The sequence below is a fragment of the Trichosurus vulpecula genome, chromosome 2 (genome assembly GCF_011100635.1).
Source record: "Trichosurus vulpecula isolate mTriVul1 chromosome 2, mTriVul1.pri, whole genome shotgun sequence".
Classification (NCBI taxonomy): domain Eukaryota; kingdom Metazoa; phylum Chordata; class Mammalia; order Diprotodontia; family Phalangeridae; genus Trichosurus; species Trichosurus vulpecula.
Window position 1 is genome coordinate 7,740,579 of NC_050574.1, and position 22,194 is coordinate 7,762,772.

General features: G+C 41.6%; 1 protein-coding gene across 1 annotated transcript; it reads left to right on the forward strand.

Annotated features, from left to right (window-relative positions):
* The first annotated feature begins 9,179 nt into the window (after positions 1–9,179).
* Positions 9,180–21,958, forward strand: LOC118840394 (zinc finger protein 883-like). The gene is made up of 4 exons (XM_036747886.1): positions 9,180–9,226; positions 9,844–9,913; positions 12,971–13,097; positions 19,521–21,958. The coding sequence occupies exons 2-4, from the start codon at positions 9,881–9,883 to the stop codon at positions 21,362–21,364; spliced, it is 2,004 nt and encodes a 667-aa protein (XP_036603781.1). The 5' UTR covers positions 9,180–9,226; positions 9,844–9,880; the 3' UTR covers positions 21,365–21,958.
* Positions 21,959–22,194: the final 236 nt, after the last annotated feature.

Below are 22,194 nucleotides of genomic sequence, written 5' to 3' on the forward strand. Positions count from 1 at the left end.
TGTCTAGTGTTGGGGAATTCCTCAGCCCAGAGGTCCTGGAGAGAAATAAAAATAGTAAAAGCTGGCATTTCTATCACACCCATGTGCCTGGCACTGTCAAGGACTTGGCCAAAGGAATCCTCCCTCAGAGCAGCCTTTGGGGAGAGGTGCTGATGAGGTCAGGGAACCGTATGTTTTTAGAGATGCTTAAGACCCCAAAATGCCGACATGCTGGGTCCTGCTCAAATGAATTTGACTCAAGTCTTCTCAAAGCTAAAGAGAAACAAAGTTTATTACAGATTTGCCATATTGGGTTGTCTTAAGGAATCTCACCATTTGTGATGCTTGTTTTTACAAGCAGGCCAGATTCAATCTGAGGTAGATTGAATCTGATCTGTTCCTGGAGGGCTAGGCTAGTTTAAGGGTAACAGATTTGGGCATAGAAACTAGCCAGACAGTGGAGGGTTAGGCTAAGCAAAGAGTAACCTAGCCTAGAGATTTGGGCAGGCCATAATGAAAGGCTTATGGCCTCAGGCAAATGCCTTATGTAGTGGGAAGATTCAAGGAGAGTTCAAGGGGGTTTCCACAGCCTAAAGCCCATCAGTGCCATTATTCTCCCCATTTTATAATTGGGGAATGTGAGACAAACAGGTCTAGTGACTTGTCCAGAGTCACACAGCTAGGATTTTTAAGCACTTGCTTTACATTCTTCCCCAGGCTGCCAGAGGGCCCAGGCACAGACTCTGATCTTTCTTTCTGTCACTGTCTCTGTCTCTCTGTCTGTCTCTGTCTCTGTCTCTCTTTCTCTCTCTCTCACACACACACACATACTGCACAAAAAGCCCCAAAGTCCCTGCCCTCAAAAAGCTTCCATTCCTCCAAGAACAGGGAGAGGAGGGCAATACATGAGCAGCAGAAGTCAGCTAATCTTGCTGGATGGATGGCAGAGGGTCTGGGGAAGTAGGAAGCAGACTGGGAAGGCAGGAAGGGGGCCATTTGTGAAGCTTTAATGGCCAACAGAGAGAGAACTTTCTAGTCCCTTCTATTGGTGGTAATCAGGAGTGTCTGTGGAGCAAGGAAATGAAACTAGTTCATAGAAGTTTCTTTAGCAAGCATCCTTTCTCTCCACCCCCCCCCCCATCCCATTTCTCAGGAAAAGGTTCCTGGGAATTCTGTGCAATAGGATACCTGGTTTCCATGATGTTGGAGGGGTCTGAAGCAATGAGTTCTGATGAATCCATGCCAGTTCTCCCATTTCCGGGATGGTCCAAGATAGACATCCTTCTGTCCCATCCCTTGTTTTAGCTTCTGGGGGGTGGGAGAGGGTTTGGACAAGGAAGTTTTGTGTCCAGAGAGAAGCCATCTCACCTGCCTCCCTGAAGCCAGATGGAAATACAGTGGGGGGGGGGTCTATAGGTTGTGGGGGACAGAACTTCACCTGGCTTGTCCTAATTGGGAGCACTCTCTGTTGATAGAGATGAGAAAGTCTTCCCACTGGACATATGAGAGTTTGAGAAACTCCCACCAGAAAACATGGAGGACAGTTGTGGTCTAGTCTGAATTACCTCAGGAGTGCTCCAGAAGTTCTGAGGATTGCCCTCTGGGGTAGCTTCTGTTTGCTCTGATGACTGTCGATTTATCCTTAAAATGCTTGGCTGTCAGGGGCAGCTAGGGGGTGCAGTAGATAGAGTGCTGTCCCTGGAGGCAGGAAGACCTGAGTTCAAATCCACCCTCAGACACTACCTAGCTGTGCGACCCTGGACAAGTCACTTTACCATGTTTGCCTCAGTTCCTCATCTGGAAAATGAGACCATACTGGAGAAGGAAATGACAAACCACTCCAGTATCTGCCAAGAAAATCCCATGAACTGTGTCCACGGCTTCTTGAACAGTACGACACCACTGAATGACCCAACCACAACAAGATTTATTATTGCCATGGAATCAGAATTATTGGAGCTGGACAGGACCTCAGAGGCTAGGCATTTCTGCTGTTATTTTGAATTCAGCGTATCTTAAGCAGTAAATATCATTTTTACTCTCTCAATGACTCCTCTTTATTTTGTATTTATTTTTTCCCCAGTTACATCAAAAAAAATTTTTATCATTTGGTTTTAAAACTTTGAGTTCCAAATTAACCCCTTCCTCTCTCCCCACCCCCATCATTGAGAGGACAAGCAACTTCATATAGATTATATTGGTGTAGTCATGCAAAACATATCCATAGTAGTCATGTTGTGAAAGAATACATAGACAAAAAAACTCAAGGAAAATTAAAAAAGTGAAAAAAACCCCAAATTGCTTCAATCTGTATTCAGACACCATCAGTTCTTTCTCAAGGGATGGATGGCATTTTTCATCCTAAGTCCTTCAGAGTTGGCAGGGATCACGTTATCGCTGAGAGTAGCCACGTCATTCGCAGCTGATCATCTCACAGTGTTGCTGTTGCTTTGTACGCAGGTCATTTCACTTTGTCTCAGCCCATGCTAGTCTTTCCAGGTTTTTCTGAGAGCATCCTGCTCATCATCTCTTATAGCACAACAGTGTTCCATCATAATTACATACCACGATTTATTCAGTCATTCTCCAGTTGATGGGCAAGCCCTCAATTTCTAATTCTTTATCCTCAGAAAAGAGCTGCTATAAACATATGTACATATACGTCCTTTTTTGTTTGTTTTTTATCTGTTTTGCGACACGCAACTACTACTGGTATGCTGGATTTTATAGCCTTTTGGGCATAGTTCTAAATTGCTCTATAGAAAGGTTTAATCAATTCACAACACTTATAACAGTATATGAATGTCTCCCTTTTCCCATTTCCTCTCCACCATTTGAATGTCTCCTCTTTTGAACATTCCCATGTTTATCAGGGTTTTTTTTTTCTTTATGTTGTTCACTTGATTGTTCATGACCTCATTTGGGGTGTCCCTGGCAGAGATCCTGGAGTAGTTTGCCATTTCCTTCTCTAGCTCATTTCACAGATGAGGAACTGAGGCAAACAGGGTGAAGTGACTTGGCCATGGTCACACAGCTGAGTGTCTGAGGCTAGATTTGAACTCAGGAAGATGAGTCTTCCTGACTCCAGGGCCATCACTCTGCCCACTGTGCCACTTAGTGGCCTTCAAGGGTAGCACCAACCTTCTCATTAACCAGCTTCACAACATTGCACCACCAGATACTAGCTTAGTGCCTCCTATACAGTTGGTCAAGATATATAGAAGCATTTGCTACATCCTTGTGCTTTGCTTGCTTGAATTACAGATACTGGACCTGCCTGTTTTCCAGCTAATTAGAAAGACTGAAACTGATGTGAGTCCATGTTGTGGAATCATTTTGCCACGGGGACCTTTGTTTCTCCAACTCCAACTTGGCCCTTGGGGCCCATCTTGCAGCTCACTTGTGACAGTTTTAATTTGTTGTGGCATTTTGCCAGCTGACTTGCTTCAGTCTTCTGTGTCTTGGCCTCCCCTGACAGTGGATTTCAATAAAGTACCCTGCTTTACCCTGGGCATAAGGACTTCACTGTCAAGATGGCCTAAAGTTAGAACATTGGGCAAGAGCTTCACCCACCCTGAATCTAAAGATGAGACCTAGCTCAGCTCAGATGCTTGAGAGGGAATGCCCCTCCCCCTTTGGAGACAGGAGGGAACCCCCCCCCCCCACCTTCTCCCCTTCAGGGCTGAGGGACGATGACTTCTCTGTCCACATCATGATGGCTTCACCCAATGCCTTATGTGTCTACATCATGAAGTTGTCACCTAGAGAAACTATAAACACCCCCTCAAATCCCTCATGATTGCACCATTCACCAACAGTTGGGTCCTCTGGGACTGTGTGCCCCTCTCATCTGATGCCCAAAGGGCCTCTCCTTTGTCCTGCAGGGCTTGTCTAACCCCCATATGTGATGGACCTGGGCTCTGACCGTAACCCTTCCCTTCCTTTTCCCTGCCCCCATTTAAGTTTTGCTGCCTTCAGACCAGAGCAGCCTACCCACCAGGTGGCAGTCCTGTGCCATGCACTAGTCAGGCTGCCTGTAATGACTCCTGGAACTGTCCCTTCCTGACAGAATCTGACTGAACCAGCTGGATTGGTAACAAGCCAAAGTAGACCCCAGGTACCTTCCTTTAGTTCTTGAGTCACTGACTAAAGCTGAGTGTTAGGGGTGCTGGCAGCTATCAGGGCTGGGTCACTGTTTCAGTGAGAGGGAACCCTTATTCATCCCCCTCTTAGATCTCTTGCCAAAACCAGGCAGCTGCCCTGATCATCCTGAGAAGCTTGGCACTGATTCAAGACTTGAATTCAGGGTGGAGGGTCTCAGGCCATGCCTCAGAGGTAGGGAACTCTTTTTAGATCCATGAGCACTGACAGGGACTGTGACTAGATCTTCTGGAAGCCATACCTTAATTGGCAAGGCTCCCTTCCCTCACTGAGGAGAGGAAGAGCCAGGGCCTGAACACAGGCCTTAGCCACAAGGAGCCCTCCCTCTATTCCTGAGCCACAGACCAGGGCCAGGCTGGGGCTTCTGGCCTACTGTGCCCAGGTGGTAGGGAAGTCTTCTATTGTGGTCTAAGTGAGGCTCACACTCAATAGCAACACAGTTCATGAAGAGGATTCTGATGGGAAGAGAAGCAGAAGCAAGGTCAAGCCTGGGGGCCATGATAGTGGCTGGGTTCAAGTTTGGAGTAAACAGCGTTGGGGATGCAGAGAGAGAGGTGGTGTAGGCTCCCCAGAACTGCAGGCATTGGCTTCATCTGTTGACAAGTAAGGGCTCCTCTTGAGGATGGACAATGAGCAAAGACAAGGGAGTCACCAGGCGGGGTTCTGGAAGGTGGAGACATACTCCTTGCAGGAAATTTTTAATTTGCTGGAGAGTAGCTGGTCTGAGGGAGGATGACCTACCATGGACACTGCTGGTGTTGCAGCCCAGTTGTTAGGTTTATGGGTTATGGTGCCCTTTGAGGGAAGACATATGGTACCAGGGTTGACCATTTGGCTGTCCTCATTGTCAGGAAGGCCTCCTCACACTGCCACCATAGTTACAATCTGGTAAGCTTTTGGTCCACCCCCCACTGAAGCAGACATACAGTGTCCCCAGCAAGTAGAGGCAACACTGGTTGTATGTAAGGATGCCATGCAAGTGTGTTGGACCAGTCCTTGCTACATGGCACTACTTACCAACTGAAAGTGGCCAGCCAGAAAATGAGACCAAGATCCTGAGAGAGGCAGAAAACCCCACCTCTCCTCACTACCCCTCCCCCAACACACACACACACACACACACACACACACACACACACACACACACGCACGCACATAATCCTGGTGGTGAGAGGAACTAGAGGGACAAAGGGAGGCAGCCTGAAGCTGAGTCAGGTTACCCAGTTCAGCTCCTTCAGAACGTTCTGGTATTATGGTCCTCTCCTTGGAGAGGAGATAGGGACATAAAGCACATGACTTGCACCAATGACCATTATGAAATTCAGCCTTTGGGTGCAGGCATTTATTCTTCAATAAATGGTGGGCACTTAGGTGGTACAGTGGATAGAGTACCTGGCCTGAAGTCAGGAAAACTTATCTTCCTGAATTCAAACCTGGTCTCAAACATCTACTAGCTATGTGACCCTGGGCCAGTCACTTCACCCTGTTTGGGTACAGTTTCCCCAGCTGGAGAAGAAAAGGGCAAACCCCTCCAGTATCTCTTCCAGGAAAACCCTAAATGGGGTCATGAAGAGTCTGACATGACTAAAACAATTGAAGAACAAGAAAATTTATTCACCTGCAGTGTATGAATAGTGGCCAGTGACTGAGAAAGTGGAGGAGCCCAAACCTAGGGGAAGCCTGGGGTCAGCATTCATAGAGGCCAAAAGACAGAAGGAACTTCTCTATCACTGAAGCACAGGCTTGAGGACCCTGAGCCTTTGGCTGTGACCTGAATCCAAGACATTATGTTCGTCAGGATATATCTGTGCATCTGCCAGCCTTGATCAGCTAACTGTGATATCCTGTGAGAAGGGAGTTCAGACAAGTGGGAAAAGATTGTGTGTCCTGAGACTGATCACCTGTGTTAATTTGTTTTATGTAGAGGAAGACTATATGCCATTAGCCTTGTCCAGATTTTGTGTTCTAGCCACTAACCTTTTTTTCTGGTGTATGATTTGATTACCAAAGGAAGCAGGGGGTCAAGGGAGTGGAAAAATTTGTGTGCAAAGTCTCAAAGCTCCAGAGGATATGGTGTCCTTCTTGGGTTCCTAATTCTGGCTAAATTAGGAATCCAAAGAAAGAAACCTATGGAGAAGGGAGGAGGGATTTGTGACCTTAGAAACTCAATTTATGACTGAAGGGCAGTCCATTCAAAAGGGTACTTCTTGGTTGTGTTGGAAGGGTGCCTGAGTGTTTTGGATATAAGTATATTCAGCCACACTCACACCGTAATTATATCTTAATCTATCAAATCTGAGGCAGTTTCAAGGCTTTGCTTCCCATGATGCCGAGGGTAAAGTTTTGAAGCCCTACATCGTGTTAAGAACTAACTGCCTGGTGTATCTCTCTACACATTCCTTACATCTTGGAAAGAAAAAAAGCCCAAAGTCTGGAAATCAGAAAAACCTCATTTCAGAAGAGAAATCACATGGTCACCGTGGCAAGCCATTCTTGTATATTTGCCAAGGAAGCTCCAAATTGGATCATGGAGAGTCAGATTCCAGGGAAGGATTCGACAATCAGGAAACATGTTAGCTGAGAGGTGTACTTCAACAGGTCTGCTGCTGCTAATGTTTCTCAAATTATTTGCATGTCCTTAACTTTTTTCCTGTTTATCCTTCTAATTTGTCTAAGTCTGAAAGTGATATATTGTTATCTCCAAGTATCTCAGTTTTGCTCTTTCTTTTTCCCTTTCATTTTTTCCCAAGTACTCTCTGTACTCCTCCTCTGCACTATTTTCCTGATCCACATTGGAATACTGGCTGCAGGAAGTTTGTTTTTTTTGTTTTTTTTTTGTTTTTTTTTTATGGGGCCAAGTAAAGAAAATTACCCATATGAGCCACCTCCACTCATGGGACCTATCCAGGAACACAACTGGATTAAATTAACTAACTTAATAGGATTTGCAAAAAAAAATAAAAAAAAATTTTTTTTAAATCCAAGCTTAAGGTGATGGACCTCTACAGTTCAGTCCATCCCGTATCCCCATATCACTTCCACTCAGTAAATTCCAGTGACTCTCATAATATCTGAGCAATTATAGATGCGTCTGTGATTTCAAAGCTCTTCAGACCTGGCCCTGCTTCCTCTCCAAGTTGGTTATACACAGTTCCTCTTCAAACTAGCCTTTTGGCTTCTCCTCCTTTGTGATGCTCCATACCCAAACTTTGTATTAGCTGTTCCCATGGTTAGAATGCCATTCCTCTCGGAATTCCTGAGTTCCCTTGAAAAGTTCTATAAAAGCTCGTAATTCTCAACTGAGCCATAAGATTTACCACCAAGCAAAGAATATATATGCATATGTACGTATGTATTTAAGTATTGTCAACCTTTAACTAGGTTTATTTGTAGAAAGGCAAACAAAATTAGCCTGAATATTAGTGTTTATTTCTCTCAAAGCTTGTGAAACATCCATATAGAGATGCATGTGGGAGCTCACCCTGAGACAGTGAACTCAAGCATGGACTGACTAAGCAGACAAGAAAAGTCCCGCTGTTCAAGGTAGTGGTGGTCCCAGGCATCCTGTCCTTGGTGGTCTCAAGCAGAAGAATGCTCTGGTCAGCTTCATCTGGCCTTGTACTGTTGACACCAGAAGGGGCATTTTGAATTCATTCAGAGAGCAAAGCATATCTATCATGGGAGAGCATTGCAAAGAATTATGGTAGATTAAGATTAGAGTGGGCCACAATGACTCTCCTGATTGGCCCCTTCTGATTTTAGGCCTTTCTGAGATCTTGGGGGTTCAAAATGTTTGGAGAAGGGTCTACAGTATATATATTTTCTCTATATTTCTCTCTATTTCCTTCTTTTGGCTTCATTTTCATCCCCAAACTTTCCCTCTCTTTTCCAGTTCAGCTAACAAGAACCAAGATCAATACCTCTTCAATGCCTGGATTTTGAGTGTCAATTTATGCCCTAAGGCCCCATTCCCCAGCCCAGTAACTTTTTCAGTCTTAGCACCTCTCCCTCCCCACCACTCCCCAGTGAAAGATAAGGTCCTGGAGAGTGAAGACCTTCTTTATTTTGGTAAAAAAAAAAAATGCCAGCAGCATCATTAAGAATTTTATGCTCCAGTATTGAGCTCTTCCCACTTCTCTGCCCTCCTTCCTAATTTCCTGCCATCTTTGTGCCCCAGGACCAGTGTATCCTGCTTCCTGCACCTCTCCCCTTCCCATTAGAACCTGGGTTTTGAGGTGTGAAAAGGGAAACAGTGGGATCTCCAGGGGATGGATTTCAGTTGCTAAATCATGTGACAGCCAAGCCCCTAGATGTACAGGGAGATATAAGGGGACAGAGAAAGCTTATAATGTGAACTGTAATGTATGCCCTGGGATGAGATGTCCTCTTATCCTGGCCTCATTAGGATCTAGCTGTTTACAGTGAGGGAACAAGGAAATAAAATCTACACAGAGGGAAAGGCTCCCTCAGTATTAGGATTGGGGTATGGGAGGTCAAGAATGGAGATGGGACAAGGTGGTAAATGTCTTCAGTTTGGAGGAGAGTTCAGTGGGAGTGGACAGGTCTGGGCCCAGGTTGCAGAGATGAAAGGGGGACTTGAGGGGGGAGGGAATCAGGGGAGGGGAATGGCTGGGAGAACCAGGAGGGAGGTAGCCTGGGCATATCCTTGTAAGGAAGAAGATGAGTGTGTGTGTGTGTGTGTGTGTGTGTGTGTGTGTGTGGCTACGAGCTGGAAGACCAGGAGATTCTGCTGAGAAGAGTTGGAGTCTCAGAGCAGGCTAAGGGAGAGGGGGTGGAGCAGTGGGGGAGGGGAGCTCAAAGAGGACCAAGCTAGTGGGTGGTGGCCCTGGTGGAATTCTCTCCTTGGGGGGATGTTTGGAAGCCTGGGAGGAGAGAGGGAAAGAGGGGTCATTCCACTAGACTGAAGGGAGGGTGGGTTAGAACTGCTGGGATTAGGAGAACCCATCTAGAGCAGGCTTGAGGGAAGCAAAAGCATTAGTATCTGAGATCTCTCTCTCTGCCTTCTTCCCTTGGAGCTGAGATCTCTCTGCCTTCTGGGAGCCAGCTGTGCAGATGTAGGTGCCAGGTAGGTCTGAATTAGGGCCCCTCCCCATACTCCACTTCTGCTGGCTGCCCTTTCCATTGGGCCTCTTCTTCCGCCTCTCACCTCTTGGTGACTGTTCTGCAGGCTTGCCAAGAGAAGGCCTCCCTCCAAGTCCTGTCTCTGGAGGTTGCCCCTGCTACTTATCCAGGCTCCCTGCCACAGCCCAAAGGTCCTAGGGTGCCATCCCCAGTTTTACCATTGGGTCACAGTTGCCTGACCTACATATCTCACCCAAAGTATCAGGTGGAGGCAGAGCTCTGTGTCTAAGGTCACTGAGGCTCTGACTGGTCTCATCCCATCTGGGAACCCAAGCCCCTTCTGCGTTCTCTGTAGGAGCATGGGGGAGGGGCATGAGGTCCAAGGGAAGGAGTTAGAGAGGGTGGCAAGTCCTCTTCCTGCTCAGACCAAGCTCACTTCCAAGGCTGACCCTCTTTGTTGCCCTCCTCCTGAGGTGGAGTCTCTCCCCTGAGAGCAAAGCAGGGCCTTTGTAATCCTCCTGGGAGCTCAGGGTCAGTCATTCCCAGCAGGTCAGAATCCACCCTAGGAAGAGAATGCAAAGACAATGTCTCTCCCATTCTGAGATTCTTCTCCCTCCCCAGGTCAGCTTGCAGAGCCCAAAGCCTAGAACCAGAGGGAATGGCCCCTGGCACCCAGAGACCCTCATCCCAGGTGAGTGCAGTCCATCCACAGACCTGACCAGCCTTAGCAAACCTGGAATCCAAGAGAGCCAAGGAAGCTTTATCCTGTTAGGCATAGGTTGTCCTTTGCAGTGCTGTCAGCAGAGCAGAAATTGTCCTACTTCTGCTCGTTTCCTCCTTCCTCTGGCCACAAAAGCCTTCCTAGGTCTCTCTAAGTCCCACCCATTTACCATTTCTCAGGTCAAATCCATAAGCATTTAGAAAGTGCCTTCTCTGTGCCAATCACTGTGCTTAACTAGGGATGTAAAGGTAGGTTGAAAAAAAAAAACAGCCTCTGCCCTCCATGATCTTACACTCCAATGGGGAGAGAACATGTTAGCAGTTGTGTCTAAGTAAGCTCTATACAGTATGGATGGGAGGCACCCTGAGAGAGAAGGTTCTAGCAGTGTCAGGGGCCAGGAAAAGCTTGTTTTCAGAAGGTGGGATTTTACCTGAGATGTTATCTGAGATGTGAAGGAAGTCAGGAGGCCCAGGTGCAGGGAGAGGACAGTCTGAGCATGAGAGACAAACCTTGAGAGGGCATAGGATCAGGGGATTACAGGTCTTGGTCAAGGATCGGCCAGGAGTCCAGTGTCCCTGGGTCAGAGGGAGGTGGAAGAAGACTGGAAAGGGTTAAGAGCCTGGTCATATGGTGTCTGCTGTGTGCCGGGGAGCGCATGGACATTATTTCATTTAATCCTTCTGTGAGAAAAGACAAAGGAACTGCACAGGAAGTAAGTCTATAAGTTTTATCCAAGAGATGAGGGGAAGAGAGGTACTGAAAGGGACATTCAGCACATTGATATAAGAACAGCCATTATAAGTTGTGACCTGATCCAGCCATTGTGGAGAGCAATCTGGAACTATGCCCAAAGGGCTATAAAAATGTGCACACCCTTTGACCCAGCAATACCACTTCTAGGGCTGTATCCCAAAGAGATCACACAAGTAGGAAAGGGACCCATATGTACAACAATGTTTATACCAGCTCTTTTTGTGGTGGCAAAGAATTGGAAATCAAGGGGATGCCCATCAATTGGGGAATGGCTGAACAAGCTGTGGTATATGAAAGTAATGGAACACTATTGTGCTATAAGAAAGGAGGAGCAGACAGACTTAATTATAACCTGGAATGACCTATATGAACTGATGCTGAGGGAGGGGAGCAGAACCAGGAGATAATTATACACAATTACAGACACATGGTATCTGTAGGGACTAACTTTGATACAACTTGGCCCTTCTAATTAATGCAAGGGTCAATGACAGCTCCAATACACTCATGATAGAAAAAGCTATGCACATTCAGAAAAAGAATAATGGAATCTGAATGCAGATTGAGGCAAACTGTTTGCTCTCTTACTTTTTTTCTCATGATTGATTCCATTGGTTGTAATTCTTCTTTACAACTGGACTATTATGTAAATAATTTCGATGTGAAGGTATATGTAGAACCTACATTGGATTACATGCTTTCTGGGGGGGGGGGGAACGGGGGGGGAAGGAGAGGGAGGGAGAGAAAATTTGGAACCAAAGAACTTGTGGAACTGAATGTTGTAAACTAAAAAATAAATTTATTTTTAAAAAAGAATAAGCAGTACATTAAAATGTAATAATAATTTTAAAAAAGAATAGCCATTATGGCCTCATTATGATAAATAAATTCAATGCAGTGAAAGGTCATGATTCAGAACACCAAGAAAAAAGGAAAATTTTGTAAATTCTTGGGAACCTAAAAAAATCAGGAAAAGTCTAATACTTTATTTGCTCAGAAGTTTCAATAATAGAAATACAGTAAGCTAAAAGTAAAAGATAGATTATAAATAGAAGATAAATAAGATTTTTTAAGTAGAATCAAAATGGTAAAAAAGTAAAAAGATTTTTACCTACATGAAAGAGTATTGCTCTAAAATAAAAGAAAAACTGAAAAAATGACTCATCCTTCTGCTAGAAATATAAGAAAATGAAACAAGAGCATCGAATGCCAAGTGCATTGGCTGAATATGTGTTGTAGATGTAGCAGGTTGGATAAATAGATGAGCCCCCCATGTAACAAGGGATTACAGATGTCCCCACTCTCATGTATTATATCCATCAGTCTGCCTCTTCATTCCTGATCACCAATGTTCTTGAGTTCTAGTTGCATATTGAAATAATTTATTTTTCATAAATAGTGTCAGTGTCTCTCTTATGCATTAGCTCAATCTCCAAACCCACCTCATAAAATATTACATTTATACTGAATCAAGGAACCCTCCTTTTCTCACATAGTTACTTTCATTTCTCCATGATTAAATAATACAATGAATTAATATATTCCTTGAACAACTGCAAACAATCATAAAGCAAGGACCACAGATGGTTTTGAGCATGACACATCACAGCCAGTGTCATCTGAACCCCTCAGTATAAGAATAGAGAACTCTTCACTTGGCTGGAAACAGGCTCATTCCACTCAGCTGAGGCCACATTGTGAGTAATGTCTCTTCAGAATCCTTTTCATTCTTTCATCTAATTAACACTTTATTTCCAACTCTAAGGAAATTTACTAGGTCATTCCTTTTTCTTTGTTCTTTCCTCATTATCACTGTTCAATCTCCCCAACCCCCAAAGAATACACAGTACTTACCAACTTTTCACAATGTCTTCTTTCAGTTTTCTTAATATGTCACTGATGACACTTCTGGTGGGAGGAATTTCAGATGACCTTGTCTCTTTGTCTCTTTCTCCACAGATTCTTAGACCTCACTGACAGAACACATACCTTCTCCCTAATTCTATTGAAAGAAATATTTAATAGTAGGACATTTTTCCAGTTTTTATTACTTCAACATGATTCTCACTTCAAATGTAAAATGCTTTTCTCCATATTCTACTGGGCTCTTAATGACTGGTTTCAAATGTTGACTCTGACACTCATAAAGGTTATATGAGTTGTGGGCACATCCCTCTTCTGTGCTTCAATTTCCTCTTCTAAGTTGTTGAGGTGTGGACTAGATGAATTCTGGAGTCTCTTTCAGCTCTAAATTATGTGATTTTGATGGTTTAGGAGTTGGTGACATTCAAGGATGTGGTTGTGGACTTCACTGAGGAGGAGTGGTGCCTCTTGGACCATTGGCAGAAAGAGCTGTACAGGGAGGTCATGCTGGAGAATATCCAGAATTTGCTGTCCCTGGGTAAGGACCATTTCCTCTCTTTTCTTGGTGTTAATTGTCAGACCAAAATTTGCACAATCTGCAGAGAATAGATTCATGCTCTGTTGCATCTCAGCCTCATAAGGTGATATGACAGCCCAATCTTCTGTGTGCACCAACTGTCCATCTACTTTGGTCTTGACTTTCACCCTTTTCAAGTTAAATAATTTACCATCATTCAGGTAGCTGGAGATAAAGATCTGGGTTTCTTCTCAGAGGAAGCAAGTGAAGTTCAAAATACCCACTCCTCCTTAAAGAGATATTTCAAATGGTCACAAGCCCAAAAAGAGTTCTTGGAAGAACTTAAAAAGGATTTCAAACATCAAATGAAGGAGTGAGGAAAAATTAAGGGGAAAAAAACATGAGCAGCCTAGGAAATAAAAAAAAAATATGAAAAGAAAGTCAACTAATTAAAAAAACAGATCCAAAAACTTAAAAAGAAAAATAACTTCTTAAAAACTAGAATTGGGCAAGAGGGAGCTAATGACATTATAAAACACCCAGGAACACTAACTAAAAATCAAAAGAATGAAAAAGTAGAAGGGAATATGAACATTTCATTAGAAAAGCAAATGATATGGAGAATAAACCAAGGAGACACAATATAAGAATTGTTGGACTACCTAAAAGGTATGATACAGTACAAAGCTCTAGATACAGTATTCCAAGACAATATTAAGGAAAATTGCCCTGAAGGTCTAGAACGATTGGTAAAGTAGGAATAGAAAACAATTTACCATTTGCCAACTGAAAGTGATAACAAAATGAAAACTTATAGTAACATTATAGCCAAGTTTCAAAGCTCCCAAGTTAAGTAGGAAACACTGGATGCAACAAGAAAAACAGGATGTAAATACTGTGGAGCTAGAATCAGATAACACAAGACCTAGCAGCTTCTACATTAAAAGACTGTAGGGCTTGGGATGTTATATTTCATAGAGCAAGGGAGCTGTGGTTTTGAACAAAAATAAATCGCTCAGAAAAGCTGAGTCTAATCCTGAATGGAAAAAAGGACAAGTGAGAGACATTCAGATGTTTATGAGAAAAAAGAGCAGAGCTTGATGGCAAATTGGACATGGATGATCCAGGAGAAATATAAGTTAAAAATTAAAGACCAGTTATAAGGGGCTCAATGAGGTCAAACTGTTTACTTTTTATACATGAAGATGTTATCAGTGCCCTTAAGAATGTCATCATTACTTGGGTAGTTTGAAAGAAAAGCTTAAGCTGAGTTGAGTATGATGGGTTGATTCTAAGAAATAAAATTCGGTAGGGAGAAGTAAAATGGAGAAGTTATTACACATTAATAAGTCCTGAAAGGAAGAAGTGAGACAGGAAGCAGATGGGAGTGGAGGACTGGTAGTGGGGGAACCTTATTGTCATGAAATTAACAGGCAAAAAAAAGAATATCTAAACCATCTTGTTTTAGAAAACAAAATTGAACTGACCACAAATGAGCTTCCTAAGAATAAAGCAGCAGGACCAGATGGATTTGCAAGGGAATTCTACCAAATCTGTAAAGGTCAGCTAATTCTAGTATTAAATAAATGATTTGGAAAAATAGACAAAGGAGGGCAACTACCAAACTCCTTTTATGATACGAATATGCTGATATTCAAATCAGGAAGAATAAAAAAGGAAACATTATAGGACACTTCAATTAATGTATTTGGATGCCAAAATCCTAAATAAAATACTAGCCAGGATATTACAACAATATATTGCAAAGATTGTACATTGTGACCAACTGGGATTTATACCAGGAATGCAGGGTTGGTTTAACCTAAGGAAAATTATATACATGATTTATGATGTCAGTAATAAAAATAACAATCATAGGAATATATCACTTGCTGAAGAATAAGCTTTTGATCAAATTGAATACTCATTTCTCTTAGGAACACTTGGAAGCATAGGGGAAATGGATTTTTCCTTAAATTGACAAAAGCAGTTACCTAAAACTGTCAGCAAGAGTTACTTGTTATGGGGAGAAGTTAGCAACCTTCCCAGAAAGAGCCAATGTTCAATAGAAATGGCCATTGTCACCAATATTATTCAACATTGTAATGGAAATCCTAGAATAGCAATAAGAGAAGAAAAAGGAGTAGAAGCAATCAGACTAGGGAATGAGGTAATAAAAATATCTCTTTTTGCTGATAATATGACGCTATCCATGGAAAATCCCAAAGACTGAACTACAAACTTGGTTGAAACAATTATTTTAGCCACGTAACAGGATATAATATATACTCACATAAATCATCAGAATTCATATACATCACCAAGAAAAACCCTGCAAGAAGAGATAGTAGGAGGTACTGTATTTTAAAATGTCTAGACTAGATGTGGGGAATCTATGGCCTTGAGGCCACATGTAGCCCTAGGTCTAGGTCCTCAAGGGTGGCCCTTTCAACTGAATCCAAACTTCACAGAACAAATCCCTTTAATGAAAGGATTTGTATTGTAAAACTTGGACTCAGTCAAAAGGCAGTGCTTAAGGACCTAGCAGGGCACATGTGACCTGGAAAGCACAGGTTCCCCACCCATGCGGTATAAAATTCCTGGGAGTACAGCTGCCAGAACAAACCCAGGAACTACATGAACACAAATTAGAAAAAAAAAATCCAAATCCAAACATACTTAAATAATTGGAGAGCTATCAGTTGTTCATGGGTAGGGAGGACCAATATGATAAGACTGACAATTTTACCTAAACTTATTTATACCTTCAATGCCATCCCAATGAAATTATCAAAACCTTATTTTACTGAGTTAGAAAAAATAATACCAAGACTCATTTGGAAGAACAAAGGTCAAGAATATAAAAGGAACTAAGGAAAAATAATGTAAAGGAAAGAGATTTTGTAGAACCTGATCTTAAACTGTAGTAGAATGCAGTAATTATCAAAACTGTTTGGTGTTAGCTAAGAAATAGAAAAGTAGGTAAGTGGAACAGAGTAGACGTACAATTTACAGCAGCAAATAGAGTGATCATCTATTTGAGAAGTGAAAAGACAACATTTTGGGATAAGAATTCAGTATTGGGGCAAAATTGTTGGGACAGCTGGAAAGACGTATGGCAGAAATTGGGCATAGACCAACATTTTACACTTTATCAAGATAAGGGCAAAATGGATACATAAGCTATATGTAAAGAGAGATACTACAAGAAAATTGAAGATCATGGAACATGTTACTTATTAGACTTACGGACAGGTGAGCAATTTATGAACAAACAAGAGACATGGAAGAGAATGAGGTCTGACATGGATAATTTTAATTACATTAAATTTTTTTTTTTTAGAAATAAAAGCAATGTACCCAAGATCAGAAGGAAAGTAGAAAATTGGGGGAGGGGTGATTTTCTTTGCAGTTTCTCAGATAAAGTTCTCATGCCACAAATATACAAAATATACAAAGATCTTTGTAAAATCTGTAAGAATATGAGTCATTCTGCAGTTGAGAAATAGTCAAAGGATATGGACAGACAGTTTTCCAATTGGAGAAATCCAAACAATTTAGTCATATGAAAAAAATACTCAAAAGCATTATTGAGTACAGAAATGCAAATTAAAACAATCTTGAGATATCATTTTACACCTATCAGATTGGTTAAAATGATTAAAGGGAATGAGACAAATATTGGAGGGGGTGTGGAAAAATTGAGATACTAATTTATTGTTGGTGGGATTGTGAACTGATCCACCCATTTTGGCGAGCAATCTGGAGTTATGCCCAAAGAGTTATTAAACTGCCACTGCCCATGAACTTGATGATTTTAGAAAAAAGATGCATAGACCTGCACAAAATAATGAAGAAGGAGCAGTAACAAGAGAATGTTATATATAGCAACAGCAAAATATTTTTAACAACAACTTTGAGTTCAATTAGCCATTTTGACTATTATAAACAACCGAAAATAGAAAGGACGTGTGAGGGAAGGCGCTTTCAGGCTTTAGAGAAAGAACAGAAAAATAGAAATATGTTTGGAATGATTTCATGTATACACACATATACACACATATCTGTTGGTAGACATCTCCAGGGCAAAGGGAGGAGGGAAAGGAAAAAAAGAAATTTACATGATAATTACCTATTTAAAATGAATAGGAAATTGTTGAGTCATAATTGATTTGCTACTTCATGTGCAATCATCTTTTTTTAAATTATACCATGTTATAGAAATGCTTATTTTATTCCATGAATTAAAAATAAAATAAAGAAAATAAAAAGAAATCACTAATGGTAGTAATATTTAAAAAGCTATCTAGAGCTGGCTAAGAGATAGAAAGGTAGATGAGTAGAACAGAGTAACTTTGTGTTTGAAAAATGCTGACAAGTTTTTGTGATAAGAATTCCTGATTTGGTGAAAATTGTGGGGAAAGCTGGAAAGCAGTATATCAGAAATTGGACAGAGACTAATATACTCCATTCACCAAAATAAGGTCCAAATGGATACATGACCTAGATATAAAGGAGACATCATAGGAAATTCAAAGAATATGATAGAACATATTACCCGTCAGACTTATGGAGAGGTGAACAGTTTGTACATAAGCAAGAGATGGCATGGTGAGGTGCAAAATGAATGATTTTCAATTACAGTAAGTAACAAAGGTTTTGTACAAATAAAATCAAGGTAGTCAAGATCAGAAGGAAAACAGAAAATTGGAGGAAAAAATTCTAGACAGTTTCTCAGATAAAGGTCTCATACTTTAAATATATAAAGAACTTGGTGAAACAGTAAGGCAGTAATAACAATGTAGGTGATAATTGTCAAAATGCCTTTGTAGCTCTGTTATCTCAAAGTATACAAGACTCTCCACATAGAAGGTAGGAGAAGTAAACCATTTATTCAGACACCAGAGAACAATACCCCATAACCAGATGCTCACCTCTCACAGTCAGTCAGTCCACTTCATCATAACAGCAAGGAACCACAAAGATTTAATAGAGAAAATCACAACATGGAGCCTGATCATCCCAAAATCTCTCTGACCCCCTGCTGGGGTCTTCCCAAAACAAACTCTCAGGACAGCTAAGTCAGCCTGTTCAGTTCTTTTTTTTTTTCCCAGGATTGTTATTTATTTTATTTTTTTTTATTCCCTTGGGATAAAAAACCCCACTGGCCTTGTCCTAGACACAGTTCTACTCCTATGATCAATTTAAATATACGACTTAGAACTTTTCATTGGTCCCATTGGAGGTGTGAACAATTTGAGGGTGGGAATCTAGGTTACTTCTCACCTGCATGACAAAGCCAATGTTGGGGCTCCTCCTCTCCTCCCCCCCACCCCACTCCCTCCTTCACTTTTTATCACCTAACACTCCCCTACTTCAACCTATTTGTTTACTGTTATACAAACTTCCAACCTCACTCCTAGAACGATAGAAAATCAGCACCTCAGAGTTGTGACCCAGGTACTATAGCTGCTACAAAGATGCTGTTATGAAAGTCCCCTCCTTCCCTTGGCACAACACACTCAGTCCTGCCCCCATTGTCTTTTTTTTTTAATTTATTTATTTAATTTATTTAATATATTTAGTTTTCAGCATTGATTTTCACAAGAGTTTTAATTACAAATTTTCTCCCCATTTCTACCCTGCCCGCTCCAAGATGGCATATATGCTGGTTGCCCCATTCCCCAGTAAGCCCTCCCTTCTGTCACCCCACTCCCCTTCAGTCCCCTTTTCCCTTACTTTCTTGTAGGGCAAGATAAATTTCTGTGCCCCATTGCCTGCGTATCTTATTTCCTAGTTGCATACAAAAACTTTTTTTTTGTTTTTGAACATCTGCTTTCAAAAGTTTGAGTTCTAAATTGTTTCTCCTCTTTCTCCCCACCCACCCTCCCTAAGAAGGCAAGCAATTCAACATAGGCCACATGCGTATCATTATGTAAAACCCCTCCACAATATTATTTATATACATACACACACACACACACACACATACACACACACACACACACACACACACACATATACATATTCCCTTCAAGTACCCTAATACTGAGGTCTCATGAATCATACACATCATCTTTCCATGTAAGAATGTAAAGAAAACAGTTCAATTTTAGTAAGTCCCTTGTGATTTCTCTTTCTTGTTTACCTTTTCATGCTTCTCTTGATTCTTTTGTTTGAAAGTCAGATTTTCTATTCAGCGCCGGTCTTTTAGCTGAGGAAGCTTGAAAGTCCTCTATTTTCTTGAAAGTCCATATTTTGCCTTGGAGCATGATACTCAGTTTTGCTGGGTAGGTGATTCTTGGCTTTAATCCTAGCTCCACTGACCTCTGATAGTGATGAGAAGGTCATGAGCTGCATAAATCTTCAGTATCCATTGCTATTACATTATTTATTTGTGCAAATCATTTTTTGTATGTATGTTTGATGGATTGTTTTCTTCAGTTGTAGGGACCAGGTTTGAAGTAAATGAAATAACTAGAAAGCTGGGAATTTTTGTGGAAGGATGTGACCTGCAAAGATTCATGAGTGATGCTCCCTGTGACTTCCATTTGAGAGAAATCCATGACTTTAGTATCGAGGAAGACAAAAATCCAAAGAGCGACTGTGAATTCAGTGAAATTGGAACAAGATTCAAACAGTCTTCGATCCTGAATCACTGTAAGAAAATTACCTCAGGAAATGACTGTCCTCCAGATATTGATTATAGGAAATGCTTTACTGAAGAGGGAAAGTTTTTTCAGTCCCTACCAAAGGCTTCTAAAATGCAAATGTATCCTGGTAATCAGTGGCAGATGGCCATCAGCTGGAGTTCAGACATCAATAAGCATCAGAAAAGTGATATTGGAAAAATGCTTTCTGTAAGTAAGAAAGATGCGAAGGCCCTGATTCAGAACTCTAAGCTCAGTACTCATCAGCAAATTCCCATTAGAAAGGAGTCTGATGAATATAATGAGTGGGAAGCAACCTCATCCCACCAATCAGCTATTCCTTGCCAGCCTAGATTTCAACCAGGAATGAAAAGATATACATCTCTTCAGTGTGGGAAGGCCTTTGGTTATAACTCAGACCTTGATAGACCTCAGAAGATTCATACTGGGGAGAAGTGTTATGACCATAATGAATGTGGGAAGGCTATCTGCTATAGATCTCTACTTATTGGCCTTCAGAGAATCCATACTGGAGAGAAACTTATTGAATGTAATCAGTGCGGAAAAGCTTTCACACAGAGATCCAGTCTTATTGCACATCAGAGAATCCACACTGGAGAGAAACCTTACGAATGCAATCAATGTAGAAAGACTTTTAGAATGAGCTCCAGTCTTACTGCACACCAGAGAATCCACACTGGAGAGAAACCTTATGAATGCAATCAATGTGGAAAGACTTTCAGAATGAGCTCCAATCTTGATACACATCAGAGAATTCACACTGGAGAGAAACCTTTTGAATGTAATCAGTGTGGAAAGGCCTTCAAACAGAGGGCCCATCTTGTTACACATCAGAAAATCCACACCGGAGAGAAACCTTTTGAATGTAATTATTGTGGAAAGGCTTTCACATATAGGGGCAATCTTACTGCACATCAGAAAATCCACACTGGAAAGAGGCCTTTTCAGTGTAATCAGTGTGGAAAAGCTTTCACAGAGAACTCCACTCTGGCTAAGCATCAGAGAATCCACACTAGAGAGAAATTTTTTGAATGTAATCAATGTGGAAAAACTTTAAGAAATAAATACACTCTTGCTTTACATCAGAGAATACACACTGGAAAGAGACCTTTTGAATGCAGTGAGTGTGGAAAGGTTTTCACACAAAGGGGCCGTCTTGCTGCACATCAGAGAATCCACACTGGAGAGAAGCCTTATGGATGTGATCAATGTGGAAAGGCTTTCACAGAGAGCTCCCATCTTGCTGCACATCAGAGAATCCACACTGGAGAGAAACCTTATGTATGTAATCAGTGTGGAAAGGCTTTCACAGAGAGGGGCTATCTTACTAGACATCAGAAAATCCACTGTGGAGAAAAGCCTTACGAATGTAATCAGTGTGGAAAGGCTTTCACACAGAACTCCAGTCTTGCTAAACATCAGAGAATCCACACTGGAGAGAAACCCTATGAATGCAGTGAATGTAGAAAGGCTTTTACACAGACGGCCCATCTTGCTGCACATAGGAGAATCCACACTGGAGAGAAACCTTATGTATGTAATCAATGTGGAATGGCTTTTAGACAGAGCTCCAATCTTGCTACTCATCAGAAACTCCATGGTCGAGAGAAGCCTTAGGGATATAATCAATGTGGAAAGACTTTCAGATTCCCCTCCATCCTTACTTTACATCAGAGAATTCACGCTGGGGAGAAACCCTAGGAACTTTATTCATCCCATATTAGGGCATGATATAGTTATTGTGTTCATGTGTCAATAATCCTTAGCAGTGTTGGTTCAAATTCATGCAGTATTCATTAACTTTTCCTTACACAACTGTTGCTTTCAAAATTCACCACATGCACATATGTTCTCAATTATATCCAAATAAGTTTTTGATAGGTCTTAAAATTCCAGGCTTGGTCTGGTCTGTAGGTAGGCTAGAGGAAGGGGGAGTACATTTGGTGGACTTGAAAGGACAGCTTGCCAATAGAAATTTAAAATCTTTAATTCACTGAATAAGTAGAAGGGAGCAACTACCATGGGAAATGATGGAGAGGAAAGCTGCTGGAATGTTGGATAAGGAGGACAATCAGCACAAATAGTAAATTCTGGAGTCTTGTATCAATACAGTGAGGACTAGTGTACACCCAATGAATAAATAGTTGGTTCAAAAATGTAACTTTATGGGGCATCTAGGTGGCGCAGTGAGTAGAACACCTGTCCTGATGTCAGGAGGACCTGAGTTCAACTCTGGCCTCACACGCTTGACACATTTACTAGCTGTGTGACCTTGGGCAAGTCAACCCCAATTGCCCTGCCTTCCCCTCTCCAAAAAAAAAATGTAACTTTACTATATGCTAATTATTAAAATATGTAATTTGATTATTTTCTAAATGATAGCAGATTATTATTATCACTTATTATTTAAAGTTTAGCCCATCAGTTACCTTACTTTGGCTAGGAGA

Bases quoted from the DNA above. Each gene is read 5' to 3' on its own strand.
- LOC118840394 (XM_036747886.1), top strand. From the start codon at position 9,881: ATGGCCCCTGGCACCCAGAGACCCTCATCCCAG. The intron at 9,914-12,970 runs GTGAGTGCAGTC...TTGATGGTTTAG, and splicing joins CCCAGAGACCCTCATCCCAG to GAGTTGGTGACATTCAAGGA. The intron at 13,098-19,520 runs GTAAGGACCATT...TGTTTTCTTCAG, and splicing joins CCAGAATTTGCTGTCCCTGG to TTGTAGGGACCAGGTTTGAA.